The sequence below is a fragment of the Barbus barbus genome (genome assembly GCF_936440315.1).
Source record: "Barbus barbus genome assembly, chromosome: 5".
Taxonomy (NCBI): Eukaryota; Metazoa; Chordata; class Actinopteri; order Cypriniformes; family Cyprinidae; genus Barbus; species Barbus barbus.
In genome coordinates this window covers 32,206,982-32,223,135 of record NC_136733.1, presented here as the reverse complement: position 1 = coordinate 32,223,135, position 16,154 = coordinate 32,206,982, and the positions used below count along the sequence as shown (strand labels likewise).

The 16,154-nt window shown below is 38.4% G+C and overlaps 1 protein-coding gene across 3 annotated transcripts; it reads right to left on the bottom strand.

The window, feature by feature from the left end:
- On the bottom strand, positions 1-9,943 carry LOC306869375 (AN1-type zinc finger protein 5-like). 3 transcript variants are annotated; one of them, XM_079416134.1, is made up of 6 exons: positions 9,829-9,943; positions 6,316-6,474; positions 5,819-5,918; positions 5,551-5,654; positions 1,448-1,579; positions 1-1,369 (listed from the first exon to the last, which is right to left on the bottom strand). In XM_079416134.1, the coding sequence occupies exons 2-6, from the start codon at positions 6,470-6,472 to the stop codon at positions 1,221-1,223; spliced, it is 642 nt and encodes a 213-aa protein (XP_079272260.1). In that variant the 5' UTR covers positions 6,473-6,474; positions 9,829-9,943; the 3' UTR covers positions 1-1,220. The 3 variants fall into 3 exon arrangements, 2 of the variants coding, with proteins under 2 accessions (XP_079272260.1, XP_079272259.1); XR_013784168.1 differs by having other exon boundaries at positions 23-1,369; positions 1,448-2,043; XM_079416133.1 differs by lacking the exon at positions 9,829-9,943 and having other exon boundaries at positions 6,316-6,491.
- Positions 9,944-16,154: the final 6,211 nt, after the last annotated feature.

Here is a 16,154-nt window from a genome sequence, read left to right as displayed (position 1 = left end):
CTCTCTGTATATTTTTATTTACAATACTTTTTTCTTTAATGTCAGGTAAAAGGATTAAATGCAATACATAAATATGAACATAGTAAGGTGTTTTTCCATACAAATTTGCATATAACTAAAGGCTGAAATTTAAAACAGATACATACTCTCAACAGATCTTTTTTTTTTTAAAGGAAACCTCACTCCCTACAGAAGAAAAGACATTTATGTACACAATACATGCACTCGGACTCGCTTACATTAACATATGCAGACACACAAAAATAAGAGGTGCATTTTAAAACAAACAAGAAGAACAATGTTTCACAGACTCCGGTCTGACTCTGTGTATACTATTGCGGTGTTATGAATGCGCCGTCTAAGTAGAGTTAGCTCATCTCGCTTTGACAACAGGAAGGTCTTGTGCACAAATTTCCCCCGTGCGCACAAATACGCTCACATGGAAATGGACTGTACCACCTTAGTCTTATCAAAACGTCACACGCAATTAACAAAAATAAAACTCCCATGACATCTGACACTCTAAAACGCAGAATGAAGGTTATTGGTTCTAGAATGTGGAAAAAGAGTTGTCTAGAGCAGATGTGGGTTAAAAAATTTAAATAAAGGCTTCTGATGAATCTCAACCTTTTTCATTCAAAAACATGATGTCACAGTATCAAGTTCACATTCTAAAATAATGCTAAATAAATGGTATTAACGACTGGGCGGCCTCACATTCCAACTGATTCGCTAGAACAGACTGTAATGACAAACTGCATTTTTTACAGATCAATACATGCTGCACACATCATCAGGTAGAGCTTTGACTCACCTCTTAAATATCCGGTGTCATAAGTCAAAGGCTGAACACTACTTACTCAGAAACTACATGGCCACGTTTTGGAACAGAGTATCTGCCACTCCCATTGCTTGAGGGCGGGAACAGGCAAATCAAAAAAATTATAGTAAAAGCTTGAATTTCCTGAAAGGTGTCCTATGCTTTAGGAAACAAAAGAATATGCAAGAACACCTAGCATAAAACACCACAAAGAGGAGAGGAAACAAAACGGAAAGAAATTAATACCGATTAGAAAACCAAAATCTATTAAGATCGTTCATGCATGAGCCTCTGACGGTACAGTTCTCTCATTTTCTTCTTAAGGTGATAGAAAAACACAAGTCCGTTTTTCAAGTCGTCCATTTTATCCACCAGTGTTCTCGGAGAAAGAGGGTAAAGCTTATATTCTCTGGATCTTATCAGCCACCACTACGGGATTCTCCTTACGAATCTTAGCAGCGGCTTCCGCCTTGTAATCGTACGTGCAGTTGTGCTTGTCTGAGTACCGGTGAATCCCACAGAACAGATTACCACATCGACAGCCAAAACCTGTAAAACAAAGACAACATAAGACCCCCGATCACGGATATCATACCAATATCAGAATGACCAGTCAATGAGTCTCACCTGTTAGGCCAACCCTTTTACGGCAGGTAAAACATCTATTTTTCTTAGGTTTGGAGGAATCTGGACTCCTGCCCTCATCGCTGCCCTGAGCCACAGGAATGGGGGAGCAGGAGGAGGTGGGTTGTGTTATGACTGTGGGAAGAATGGAGAGAGAAAAAAAATGTCAGAAATGAAATCTTTGCAATGTGGCATGGGTGGATTCTGAAAGCAGTCCGAGACCGATTTCTGAGTATGGTCGCAAATTTATAGGACTGTACCACAAATCCCAAAGTCCCAGTTTCTGTCAGAACGAATTTCTTAGCACTGCATGAACTTAAGACAGTCATCAGTAAACAGCTCACACTAAAACTGGAGCAGACCCAAAGACTGCTCTGTTTGCAGTAAAGTCCATTTTAGTACAAAGAAGAACTGAGAAAACAGAGCTTAATGTCTGAAGGCCCAACAACCACAAACTTCACAGTGCTTCCGTTGACATTCACATTGTAGAGTTTTAAATAAACATTCCTTGCATACTTGAACAATGATAATAAGTAATAAAACAGATCTTGCTTTCATCTTGCGCGTCATCTTGCTCATCATCTTGCGCACTGCTGTAGCTGCAGACATTTGAATATATATTTAGACAGCACAGTTTTGGTTTATTGACATTTGACAGGCATTTTTGAAAGATTCCATCATACACATAATAAAATCCCCCCTGCAACCAAGCAGCAAAATGGTGCACAAATATTGGCTGTAACTAGGGCTGGGTATCAAGTTCGATACTTTTTAGGCACCGACCAAGTTGCCTCGATACCATCGAGTAACGTCTTGCCGTTCGGTACCAAATTTCGATACCTAAGGGGTTAGTCTCGTCAACATCAGTGAGCCAATAAGCCTGCAGCACTAGCCGGTGTGTTCGACTGGGAGCGGTGCGGCACAGATCAATCTGTGTTTGATATCCGCTGGAGCGATTCGAAAGCGTACAGAGCAGTCTGCTCTCTATAGTTCTCTCGGTCCTGTGCAGAGCCGCGTCAAGTCGAACACACCTACTAGTTTTCACCGGATACACTCAGAGATGTGGCTTACATGTGAGGCGGTAGTGTGAAAGCGTCCCAACCTCCTTATGACTACGTTTACACTGGTGCATTTTTGTTTTAAAATGAAAGCGATCCTCGTCCATACTAGCGTTCAACACTATAGACCATGACATACTCATAGATCGATTACAAAACTATACTGGTATTCAAGGGCAGGCTTTAAGATGGTTTAGATCCTACCTGTCCGATCGCTACCACTTTGTTCATTTAAAAGGAGAGTCATCACAATTATCACCAGTAAAGTATGGAGTACCACAAGGATCTGTCCTAGGTCCTCTGCTATTTTCAATATACATGATGCCCCTTAGTAATATTATTAGAAAATACGGGATTAGTTTTCATTGTTATGCTGATGATACTCAACTATATATCTCAACAAGACCAGATGAAACTTCTAAACTAAAGGTAATCGATTGTGTAAAAAATGTAAAAGATTGGATGACCAATAATTTCCTCCTATTAAATTCAGATAAGACAGAGATATTACTTATTGGACCAAAAAACAGTACACAAAATCTCTAAGATTACAATTTGCAACTAGATGGATGTACTGTTACGTCCTCTAAAGTCAAAAATCTGGGTTTTATATTAGACAGCAACTTGTCCTTTAAAAATCATATTTCCCATGTTACAAAAACAGCATTCTTCCATCTTAGAAACATTGCCAAGCTTCGATACATGCTACCTGTTTCTGATGTAGAAAAGCTAGTTCATGCATTCATGACCTCTAGACTGGACTATTGTAATGCACTGCTAGCTGGTTGTCCTGCATCTTCAATAAACAAGCTACAGATAGTCCAAAATGCAGCGGCTAGAGTTCTTACCAGGTCAAGAAAATATGATCATATTACCCCAATTTTACAGTCTCTGCACTGGCTACCTATTCAGTTCCGTATCATTTACAAAATATTATTACTTGCCTATAAGACCCTAAATGGTTTAGCTCCTGCGTACCTAACTTTTCTTCTACCACGCTACAATCCAACCCGCTCCCTAAGGTCGCAAAACTCTGGACTTTTGGTAGTAGCTAGGATAGCAAAGTCCACTAAAGGAGGTAGATCTTTTTCACATTTGGCTCCCAAACTCTGGAATAGCCTTCCTGATAACATTCGGGGTTCAGACACACTCTCTCTGTTTAAATCTAGATTAAAGACACATCTCTTTAGCCAAGTATTCACATGCATCTTATAATCTTGTACTGCAGTTATATCTGATCAAATGTACATTATTATTATTCTTTAGCTTGGGTTGAACAAATCATTTTTGCTTAGATGAAACAGCAGCTACGCTAATTATGTCTCTATTTGTTTCTCTGTTTCTGCCACGGGATTAACATCCCGTGGTAACTAGGAATGACAGAAGCTTCAGTCTGGATCCAACCCTTAAATGATCTGAGATGACCGAACACCTGAGAAAAGATAATTCCAACCCCTCAGAGGATGCCAACGCTCAGACAACATACAGAATTACCAAATTTTGCCATAAGTTAAATATATTAAGGTTCTGCAATATATAAATATATTGTGGAAACTTAATGTCCTATAGAGCTGCTTTGCAACGATTTGTATCGTAAAAAGCGCTATACAAATAAACTTGAACTTGAACTAGCGTTTCCACTGCGTTTCAGAAAAGATCTCCGTCAATACTACACGACCAAAAGTGCGTGTTACGTGACCATTCATGCACACTGTACCATCATGCTACATAAAACAATAAATAATATTTAATTATTTATATTCCGCTTTTACTCAAAACTCACTTCAAACCACCATCGAGTGTTTGTAATAACTTCTGATTGCCGTCTAATGTGTGTTTTGGTCATGCAATGTTTCTGAAATATTTTATTTCCTCTTCAGTCAGAACTGCGATCGTGGAAAAGAAAATATAGGCAGACCACTGGAAGCTGCTAATGTTCATCAGTAAATCTGTGGAAAATTAATAGAAATGATGATTCTGTCTGAGCTATGTGTTTTAAAACGAATACGCACTAGTGTAAACCAGGGGTGCCCAAACTCGGTCCTGGAGGGCCGGTGTCCTGCAGAGTTTAGCTCCAACCCCAATTAAACACACCTGAAGCAGCTAATCAAGCTCTTACTAGGCATACTAGAAACTTCCCAGCAGGTGTGTTGAGGCAAGTTGGAGCTAAAGTCTGCAGGACACCGGCCCTCCAGGACTGAGTTTGGGCACCCCTGGTGTAAACGTAACCTAATATGCGTAAACTGAAAACTATTTGAACTTTATTAAAACTTTTTGTACTGATTTGTTTTGTTCCTTTGTGCAGTGGCTCAGGAGATGAGGCTTATTTGAGTCTGTATAAATGTCAACAAGTTGAAAAAAAAAAAGTTTTTTGAGCTAATGTGATCTTGTTAAAACAGATTTCATAAAATTGGTATCGGAAAAAGTATGGTTCAGGAACCGGCATTGAACTCAAGGTATCGGTATCAAACATTTTTTGAACGATACCCAGCCCTATGTTTAACTAAATTATTAAGGGTTGCACACTTTAGATGATAATGAAATATGTTTAAGAATGATAATTCACCAAGTTTAATAAGTACTATTTAATTCTGCATTCTAGAGACTGGTGAGAAATCATGAAATCAATTACAATTATTTTTATTTAATTGACAATATTAATTTTAAACAGTAATAAGCTAAATGTAGTTTTGTGAGAAAATATTAAAAATACATCTTAAATGTATGTGTTATATAAATAAATGTTGTAAGTCAATATTTTCCAGATAATAGTTTAACAATTTACAAGTTGCTTTGTTGTTGCTTTGTATAATTTAATTAATAATTTTGGAGATGATTATTTAATTTAGTTGTCATTGCCATTTTTCCACAAATCATCTTTATACATGAACGTACATATATATCTGCCTTTATATTTCAGAAGTTGAGGGGATCATCATGTTTGATGGACCTTGACATTAAATAGATCGAAGCATTCTGTGTTAGACTAAACAAGCAGCTTTGTGTGTCCACTTTAAAATTTATTTGGTCATATTTCATTTGAATTACCTGGTTCAGCAGACTCAGCTTTAGGAGACAGGGCCTTTTCCTCTCTAGAAATGCTCATTTCTGTCATCTGTTGTGTGACTGGTAAGGTGGTGGAAGGAATACTTCTGCAAAAACAAACAGGTGGGGGGTTTAGCGTGCACCGGCTTTTCTTGAAACACAGGAGATCACACAGATGTTCAGCACGTCAAGCGGCTGAACATAAAATGCATTCTTTCCCATTCTGAGGTTTAACAACAAACACACACACACACATACGTGAAGTACTCACTCTCTCATGGTATCTGTGCTGGGTGCAGGTGAAAGCTCTGCTTTGTTTATGCTGGCTTCTAGTCTCTGTATGGCGGAGGCCTCTGCTGAGGGGCTGCCAGCTGGTCCAAAAGAACACAAAGATACAAATCAAAAACAGTGCACAGGTGCGGCTGTGCTACAATATACAAAAGGCCTGTGACACAAAACAAGTGCAGCTTATCATTTACAATTTCTCAGGGAAGACCCAACATTGTGCTGGAGACCAAGAAAAGGATTAAGTTCTAAAACAGCTCAGAATAACATGCTATCACTGGGTGCTGGCGTGTCAGAAATGCTTTACATGCAGTAACCATAGTCTGTTATTGCTGTAGCAACTATAATATCACTGTCTCCAAGAAGTGCAATGAATGAGAGCCCTTATACCATAGTATAACTACATTGTTTGTGTGGTCTGTAACCATAGAGAGCTCTATCTAGGAGGTTAGACAAACAGTTTAATGTTTCAGTGTGACTTACCCAGGGGGCTCATGGGACTACGATCACTGCTTTGCTGTCTGTTCAGGTGCTCCTTATAGCACACCGAGCACATGCCATTGGTCCGGGGGTTGCCATAGAAACCACAGCCTGTGGTACACAGTATAGGCACGGGACTCTGGTTTGTCTCTTGGGCCATTGCTAATATATCACAAAAGAAAATGGAGACAGAACAAGAGTGGTCATGTTAACAATGACAGCATTGTGTTTGGCTTTCATGCACATGTAATGAGTAGAAGACATCATTGTATTAAAGGTGCACTCAGTAGTACAGAGGTATAGTAGTAATGAGGTATAGATATGCTAAGCTATTGCTATCTGATTGGTACTGTTGTGGACAGATACTAAAGGCTGTTGTATCAATATCGGACATGAAAAAGCAGTACTGAGCCATTCCTTGTATGTATACTATAATGTGTTCATTATTATATTCTTTAGTTAACCCATTTTGTTTAGATGTATGTTTATGTTTATTTTTGGTATATAGCACCATTAGCCGGTGCGTTAAAGTACTTTTTTTTAAATTAACGAATCAAGTTCTATTAGATTAAAATACACAGTCAACAACAAACAAGTTGAAACTACTTAAACAATACTAACATACTAAATTAACATTCTGTAAAGAAATGAAGAATTCTTAAAGTGCCCCTATTATGGATTTTTGAGCATCACCCTTCATGCAGTGTGTAACACAGCTCTAAGTGAATGTAAACATCCTGCAAAGTTTTAAATTTGAAAGTGCACTGTGTTTAAAGTTATTGTCTCTCAAAAGAAAGAGTTGTCAACATGAAACAATAGCATATTGCCCGCCCACTTGTTGGTCTTTGCAGAAAATGCAAATTCATTCTTTGCCACTAGGTGCTGGTCAGGGGCGGACTGGCCATCTGGCAGACCGGGCATTTTCCCACTGAGCCGACGTACTTTTTGGGCCGGGCCTATACATCTTCTCATACCATATTTGTCTGATCGGCCCATAAAACTCTTAGCAGCCTATAGTTTTTTCTGCCTAAATAGTTGACGGCGCTGTGGTCTTTGCGGCTGTTTAATGTATTTGTCAAAAAAAGTCGGTTTAGGATTTTTTTCCCCCCAGACAGACCGGCCCATGAGACATTTAATCAGCAGCCCATTGGTTATTTTCTTAATTGACATTGGGCTGACCCAATCACATCTTTAAACAACTCCCCTTTTGGGCGCTCTCTCTCGCTGTCACACACACACACACACACACTGTATAATACAGTAATAATACTTTGTTACAATAATAATAATACTTATTATTTCGATCGTATGTAGTGGGCCGGTCTAGGCCAAAATGCCAGGGCCGATTTTTTGTCCCAGTCCAGCCCTGGTGCTGGTAAAAATAGCGGTTTCCCCGCTTTATTCAGTAGCCCCTCACTGCAGAACAAAGATCCAGGGGGTGGGGTTGGATCCACATCTAGGGGGTGGAGATTGGTAGGTTTAGGGGTGGGGATGGGTGGGTTTAGGGATCAAGGGGTGGAGACGGGTAGGTTCAGGTATATGTAAGGTGGGAGGAGTTGGATCTAGATCCAACCACACCTCCTGGATCTTGTGTTCTGCAGTGAGGACCATCTCGCTTTATTAGGCATAACAGGCATGCTGAAATGAAAATGAGACCGATCACCGCAGATCAGCATCACGCAAAGGAGGGGTTTGGAAAAATTAATCGTTCGGGAGTTTTTGAGCAAATAAGGTAAATTAAATTCATATTATAAGACAATTAAATTGTTTTTTGACCTTGATGCATGCCAACCTGTTGTTGGGACTCCCAAAACTAAAATATTTACCTTTCATTACCATAATAGGGACACTTTAAAAACAAATGACATATTATTAGTAGTAATTACGCTGTATAGTCATGTGACCTCAATATGGCGGCACCCATGAGGGAGACCCGCTCCATGTAGAATAAAAAAAGCTTTTAGCTGTTCTAGAAAACAGCTTTTTCTTATGTAAACGTACATCATTGCAATGATATTTCACAAAACTGTGATTCTTTTCTTCATGTGCAAAATGTTTAATTGGGAAAAAAAACCTTTGAAACTTAAGGGTTTAAACTTCTTGAGGGTCTAAGCGTGGATACACCGGAAACCCCGCTATAATTAAAAGACCTTGTTTTATCTCAGCCAAAAATAAGACACAGGCTCCTCAACCACCCTCATCAGGAAAGAGTAATTACAGTCAAATCAACCGACTGACAGCGAGTTCTGCTGTTTCTGTTTCTAACCACATCCAAACTGAACTCGCTTCTAATCCGTCTGTCTGTATCTGTAAATAAAGTCTAACATTAACAGCACGACACAAGCTCTCCCACCTAGCCATGACTAACCAAACGAGTGGGTGTCAAGCGTGATATGCAATTTCAGGAGGCAATAAAGGCGAGACATTAAACCTAAATCTCTAATCTGTCATTTTAAGCAAAAGCAGCACAAAAGCTGCTCACGTGTTCAACCATGGCACCGACACCAGCTGACAGACACACGGATCAATACCAAAACTAGTGCTAGTCGATGCTGGCGCTTAATATAACTTCAAACCACCACTCAACCGAGAATTACAGGTCATTCATCCGATGACGGGACAGTCGTGTCCGGGATGTAAAAGAGTGACTGTGTCTCAAAACCTGGCGAGCTTGCTATCTAGACAGCATCATAAGCGCGTGGCTATCTAGGTAACATAGCTTACTTCTGTTGAATCTCACAGACGAATAAACAGGGTGGATTTGAGAGAACAGAATGAACCAGAACGGCGAGTAAAATCCAAAAATAGCAAGACGTTAAATATCAGGACACATCCAAAGGCCAACATCGCGACTACAGAGCAGCACTGGCTTTGTTTAATCATCCTTCTTTGTCCTTTTGCTCCAGGATTTCCTCCCTAGACAGACAATCTGTCCTTTGAACAAGCCTAAAACAAAAAGCTAACGGGCTTAGCCAGCTGTTTGTCTGAGTAACTAGTACCATAGAGCACAAAAACGAGAACAACTAAACGAGATTATTGCATTTATACAGGCACGGTCGAACAATAAACAAGCCACAGCACAATGAAGATAATCCGTTGGGTTGTGTATCTGTTTCAAAAGCCATTACTAAAAAAAATAAAAAAAAGGAATTAAGAACAGACATCGCAAATCGATTTATAATTTTATGTACAAGGTGAAGAAAAGTTGGCGACTGTCCGTGTCTGTTTTTTGTGGCCAGGCGAGTCTGGGGCTTGTGATGTTCATGAAGGTGCTGCTGACAACTTGGGACATTGTTTTTTAGGGACCCACCCGTCGAACAAAAAAAGCTGGATACCTCGAATAACCCTGGCGTTTATAGATCCGAGCCAGCGGTTTAACCCGGTGTGCTACACGGCCAGAATCGGTAATCGTTAATCGCTCCCTTTTTCGGGGTCAGCCAGTCTTTCCGTGATCACATCGTCAAACCTTCGCGATTATCGCCTAAATAAAATTCATACAAACGTTTTAGCGCTTACCTTGAATGCTTCCTTAATCGGTCGGTTAAGGAACAGGAACTCTTCGAAGAGTTTGTCTTCCTCCCGAGGCTTTGTCTGTGATCCTGAGCTCTCTCTTCTTTCACTGTTTGTGTCCTTCTTTAGTAAAGGGGCGTGGCTGAAAGCGTCATCGCAGATAGGCAGGCATTCATTGGTCGTTCGACGCTCGTGGGCGGGGCGTGGTAGTCAAAGGGGCACAATCCACTTTAGGTTTGCCACCTACACTGATGACGAAATCATACCTTCCTGATGAAAGTCTCCACCAAGCCTCAAGACAACAACAAATTCAACAGGCTCATAAAATTGGGTCTTGAACATTTAGTAGGTATTTATTGTGTTATATCGATGATATTTTGATTTTTACTATGCACTTTCAACATTTATCAGTCACTGATTTGTATGATCTATCCCACTTATTGGCACTACAACTTTTGGCATGTGTTGACACTCTGATGCCATCTTTACACTGCAAAGGAAGCACAGGAACTGCTTCTGAAGTGTGCATTTACACAGACTGTATAATGTTGCACAGAGGTGTCAAAAACGCTTTTACATAGGAATTCCAAATGCAGAAATAATGTTATGAAATTGAGGTTGTAAATGGGACAATATAAATGCTGATAGATAAAAGGATTAATGGAAATATGAGTTAGAAATAGTTAAATGTATTCAACAACAAAGTTTGAGGCTTACATAGAACAGCTTGTGTAAAAACATGTCTTGTGTACATTGTCCACTGAAGAATTCTTGAGATATTTCCAAGAAGTTCATTCATTTTCTCACCTCTGTGCCCATAAATGTTGACAGCTCTCATGTGTTTTTACACTATATGCATTACTTAAGTGTCAGTCGGCAAACTCTCCTATGAACCGTGAGTTGTGTGAGAGAGATTTCTTTCAGTAGTGTAACCCAACTCGGTGTATCCTGAGGGTGGCTTCGCACATAAGCAAAGGCAGAAGCCGCCTGGTTGTTTCTGAGAAGAAGAGTTTGAAGTGGAGGAGGGGGACGAGTTTAAAAACTGCAAATTTAGGGAAAATAAACCTGTCCGAACTAGTTTGAGTTTGCTGTCACACTATATGTGCTGTTTGCATGCATGCATGTGTTGTGTGTGCTGTGCAAGAGAATGGCTCAAGTTATTGCATGTTTTACCTTTAATCTGATGTTTTTGGTGTGTCATTGCTTAAGTAGAGATCCCAGCACCATGTCAAACGTGAGAACAAGGCAAACAAGCACCATGTGATTTTTGCATTTTTATTACAATGCATAGATAACAGCAGGTCACCCTTTTCAGACCAAAGTAAAGGTGTGCAAAAGATGTTGCCTTATCTGCATGCGTTCTTGAGCAAACATTACTTCATTGCATTTATATTATGCATGAAGCTTTCAAATATCCATTTTGTGTATATGTGATATGTTTTCCTTATATACATACATCTGCTCTTTAGGGGCAGTCGTGGCCTAATGGATAGAGAGTTGGACTTGTAACCTGAACCCCCAACTGCTCCCCGGACGCCGCAGCATTGGCTGCCCACTGCTCCGGGTGTATGTTCACTACTGTGTGTACACTTGGATGGGTTAAATGGAGAGCACAAATTCCGAGTATGGGTCACCGTACTTGGCCACACACCACTTCCCTTTCCCAAGAAGTCAAGAAGTAGTTTTGCATGTGATTTGGATACCATTCTTGATTTTTGGAAAGGGATACAATTTTTTCATCGTTCTTAAAACATGGTTGACAAATAGATATATAATTAAACCAGGACTGTGGTGTATAGTAAGGTGGATTTCCTTCCTTACATTTATCCTTTTACAAGTGTAAGTTCCCAGCGTACTGAATACAGAGTTGAAATGCAAAATGTTTTATTTATTTTTTTAGTGTTGCAGTGTTTTTGTAGTTGTAAGATTAACTTTACTATGGAATGATGGAAAACCACCAGTGAGACTAACTAACAGTGAATTAACTAATACAAAAAAAAGTTACTGAAAATAAATGTAAAATAAAATATTTTTTTCAGCTAGTTGTCAGTGTAACATTTCCTATTTTCATTTAGTTTAACTTGATACTAAAATAACTAAAAGTAAAGTAAAACAACTAGGCATATAAAACAAATAATAAAAATGACAAAACTCAAAATTGCTAAAACTAACAAATTAAAATGAAAATATATAAAACTAATTCGATAACTATTGGCATTAATATAAGTGTTAGTCAAAACTAACATTGATATTTTAAAACAACACTGCACAGGTAATACCAGTACTAGTGATGTAATATCACATTGCTAGTATTCTAGAGTGATGGAATGTATTTAAATCCATAAGATGCGCTTTTGAAACCAGCCTTGATTCATCCGTCAGTCATCCCTCTTTATTTTGACAGCTTCTTCCTGCCCTTGTAGTTATTTCAAGTATGCTTTCACTTCTGTCAGTGCCCTCTCTCTCTACCTCAGCCTAACATCTTCCTTAAGGGAAATTTTGTTCATGTGCTCAAAAGTACCCAGTATTCTGGCAGTTTTTCATAGTATCAGTGTTTTCATTCTGCTTTTACATACATTTACCTGCTTGTAGCTGTCAACATTTAATTTCTTTCTTCAGTGAAAGGCTACTGAATCCTGTTATAATTATGAACTCTACAGCTTTATTCATGTCATGATTTTGTTTAAAATAATTTATAACCAAGTTCAATAATAAAAATAAAAAATTTGTTGAATGAACAAACATTCAGAGGAAAATTGGCTGAGCGTGCAGTATAATCCAGTCAGCAGGCGTGAGTGTGAAAATATTTAGCTCTTTATCACCAATGAGATGTAAACAAACAAACCATGCAGCACTAGTAAATCCAGATTTAATCACAGGCTCAATACTAAAATGTCCCTGTCACAAGTGTTTTGTTTCCGCTATGAGCAAATGGATATAGAAGAGTGTGAAATAGAAATGAATCATGCTAAAATATTTTCCAGACAAACTGCTCTTTTCTTTTCCTGCACAGGCAGTACCGAGAATACAGGCTGAATGAAAACGTGAGAGTAACAGGGCACCAGCCCTTCTATAAATATAAACCTTCATCCACCCAGAGTGTATTAAGTATCCTGACTATAGGATTCCTCAGAGTAATGGAATGCAGCTCATTGGCTCACATGATTACCTGAAGGCGGTTTAGTCTGATGACAACAGTAAAGATGAGATGCTGTTAGACTGACTCAGATTTTTTTTTTTTTACAAATGAAACCTGCCAGCTCATTGTTTTAGTCATGTCTATTTAAACTAAATAGCTGTTGTCATTATATGTATACTGTACATGTAGTGTAAATCCGATTGTAACGGTCAGGAATGTTTGATTCTACAGTTGTGATACATATCTGAAATACCTTTTTCTTCAAGACTTGAGTGGGAAAAAATAGCAACCTCTATGGAAAATTTTGTGTTTCTGTGATCAAAGGTGTGCCAGTGGCTGAGAGAATGAGGGAGAGAGAGAGAGAGAGAGAAGACATGCTCAGAATACAGTTACGGCCTGTGTCAGTTCTCCGAAGATGGAATCCCCAAACGGTGCTGCTAAAGTTAGCCGAGGAAAACAATCTAGCTCTCTGCAGGCCGAGAACACCAGTACAGAGATAGACACTCAAGGCCATGGGAACACACACACTCACAGAGACATTGACACAATATACACACACACTCACTCACAGAGACATTGACACAATATGCACAAATACACTGTATGAATACAAATACCTGCTGACTGGGAGGGTAATGTGCACGAGAAATGGGTCAAACACTGAAAATGCAATGTAGCCTGACATCTGAATTCCCCTAGATTTCTCATTCATTTCAACAGAACACAGACAGCCTCAAAGGTTTATCTTTAGTGACATCATGTGGTCAGGATGTGTAACAACAATCAAAGAATCCACAAAATGCTGTGTTGTTGATTCAGTGTTATGCTATCACATGCATTGAGCATCTATACTGCGGTTCAAAAGTTTGGGATCAGTAAGCTTTGAATTTTTTTTTAATGGAGTCTCTTATGCTCATCAAGGCTGTATTTATTTGATCAAAAACAGAAAAAAGCAGTAATATTGTGAAATATTGCAATTTCTAATATCGTTTTCCTATTTTAATATACTTTTTATTTCTGTGACGCAGCGCTGAATTTTCATCAGCCATTATTCCAGTCTTTGGTGTCACATGATCCATCAGAAATCATTCTAATACAGTATGCTGATTTATTATCAGTGTTGAAACTGTTGTGCTGCTTAATATTCTTTTGGAACCTGTGATACTTTTTTTTTCTTTGGTTATTTGATGAATAAATAGTTTAAAAGGACAGCATTTATTCAAAATACAAATCTTTTCTAACTAAATCTTTTGTAAGTCTTTACTGTCACTTTTTATCCATTTAACACATCCTTGCTGAATAAAAGTGTTAATTTCTTTAAAAAAAAAAATTGACCCTAAACCTTTGAATAGTAGTGTATATTGTAACAAAAAAAATCTGCTTTTTTGAATAAACACTCTTCTTTTTAACTTTTTATTTTTATTTTCAAAGAATCCTGAAAAAGTATCACAGGTCCCAAACAATATTAAGCAGCACAACAGTTTATAATCTTGATTGTAAATCAGCATATCAGAATGATTTCTGAAGGATCATGTGACACTGAAGACTGGAGTAATCATGCTGAAAATTCAGCTTTGCTTCACAGGAATAAATTATATTTTAAAGTATATTAAAATAGAAAACTGTTATTTTAAACTGCAATAATATTTCACAAAATTACAGAATTTCTTCTGTATTTTTGACCAAATAGAAACCTTGATGAGCATAAGAAACTTCTTCAAAAACAACAACAACAAAAAAACATTCAAAATCTTACTGATCCTAAATTTTTGAACGGCAGTGTACCTTAAATTAATTGCAAAAGGAAATAGAAGAAATCCCTGGAGCTTAAGGATGTTATAATAACAAGCTCAGTTATTCTATAATGATTAACTCTAGGTAATAGTACTAAAGTCTCAAAGCATGAACCACAAGGGTCACCTTTACCTTTTGGTCTCAGTAACATTTCTGGTATGGTAATTTTTATTATTATTTTATGTAATATTTTTTTTCTGTACATTTACATTAACATATTTGAATGAATGATGCATTTATATAGCGCTTTATTGTATATTGCTGTACACCCAAGTCGCTTTACAATCATGTGGGGGGGTCTCTCCTCAACCACCACCAGTGTGCAGCATCCACTTGGATGATGCAACGGCAGCCACAGGACAACGGCGCCAGTGCGCTCACCACACACCAGCTACAGGTGGAGAGGAGAGAGAGTCATAGAGCCAATCAAGTGTATGGGGATTATTAGGAGGCCATGATAGAGGCCAGTAGAGGGAATTTGGCCAGGACACCGGGGTTACACCCCTACTCTTTACGAGAAGTGCCATGGGATTTTTAATGACCACAGAGAGTCAGGACCTCGGTTTAACGTCTCATCCGAAAGACAGATGCTTTGTATCCAAAGTGACTTATATTGCATTCTTTTTTTTTTTTCAATCATGCATTCCTTATCAAATCCATAACCCTGACATGACTAGTGCCATGCTCTACAATTATCTAATTCATATTATTAAATATTGTTGGGATCATTTAGTTACCTATTAATATGATAGCATTTCAAGATCTATTTATAGAACCCAACGTCCTTCCTTTTTCTCCTTTTCCTAATATCTCTATTTCTATGCTTCTACCGTTCTGTGGAGCACCATCCCACATGACACCTCAGGCATATATGAGTAAAATCTATCTTCCTATTAATTTCTCTGGAGACACTTCCAGACTTTCTGTTTTAAGTCTGTTTTATTGTATGGCTCTAATGTGCCAAATATTATACACTGTTAAATACACTGCATCGCTCTGTAGTAGGTTAGCATGCCACTTTGGATTTTATCTATGTATTCTTTTACAATCTTAATACCTAAAATCTTATTTTCTATGTCTTAATGCTGTAATTTTACAATGATTGCACCATTTCCTGCAAACTGAAGCAGTATTTAGACTAACTTTTGCACTATAAGTGAAAGAAAAGCTCACAATGACCCTGGTAACCCTGCAGCACTAATCGTCTACTCTATTATATCCCTCTTAGCGCTTTCTATAGTCAGTCATTAGACCATCATCCTCTATTTTGGCTTGATACTGTGTGACCCCCCCCTTTCTTTTTGAAAAAAAAGTCATAATTCTGTTGAATAATTCAAAGGGGTGAAATTGAGAGGCTCTAGAGTTTCAACTGCTTATTGTTCATGGGCAAGGTCGCTGA

Coding starts and splice junctions, on each gene's coding strand:
- LOC306869375 (XM_079416134.1), bottom strand. CDS start 6,472: ATGGCCCAAGAGACAAACCAGAGTCCCGTGCCTATACTGTGTACCACA. Junction 5,919..6,315: donor TAGTCCCATGAGCCCCCTGG/GTAAGTCACACT, acceptor CTTTTGGACCAG/CTGGCAGCCCCTCAGCAGAG. Junction 1,580..5,550: donor AGCTGAGTCTGCTGAACCAG/GTAATTCAAATG, acceptor TTCTTCCCACAG/TCATAACACAACCCACCTCC.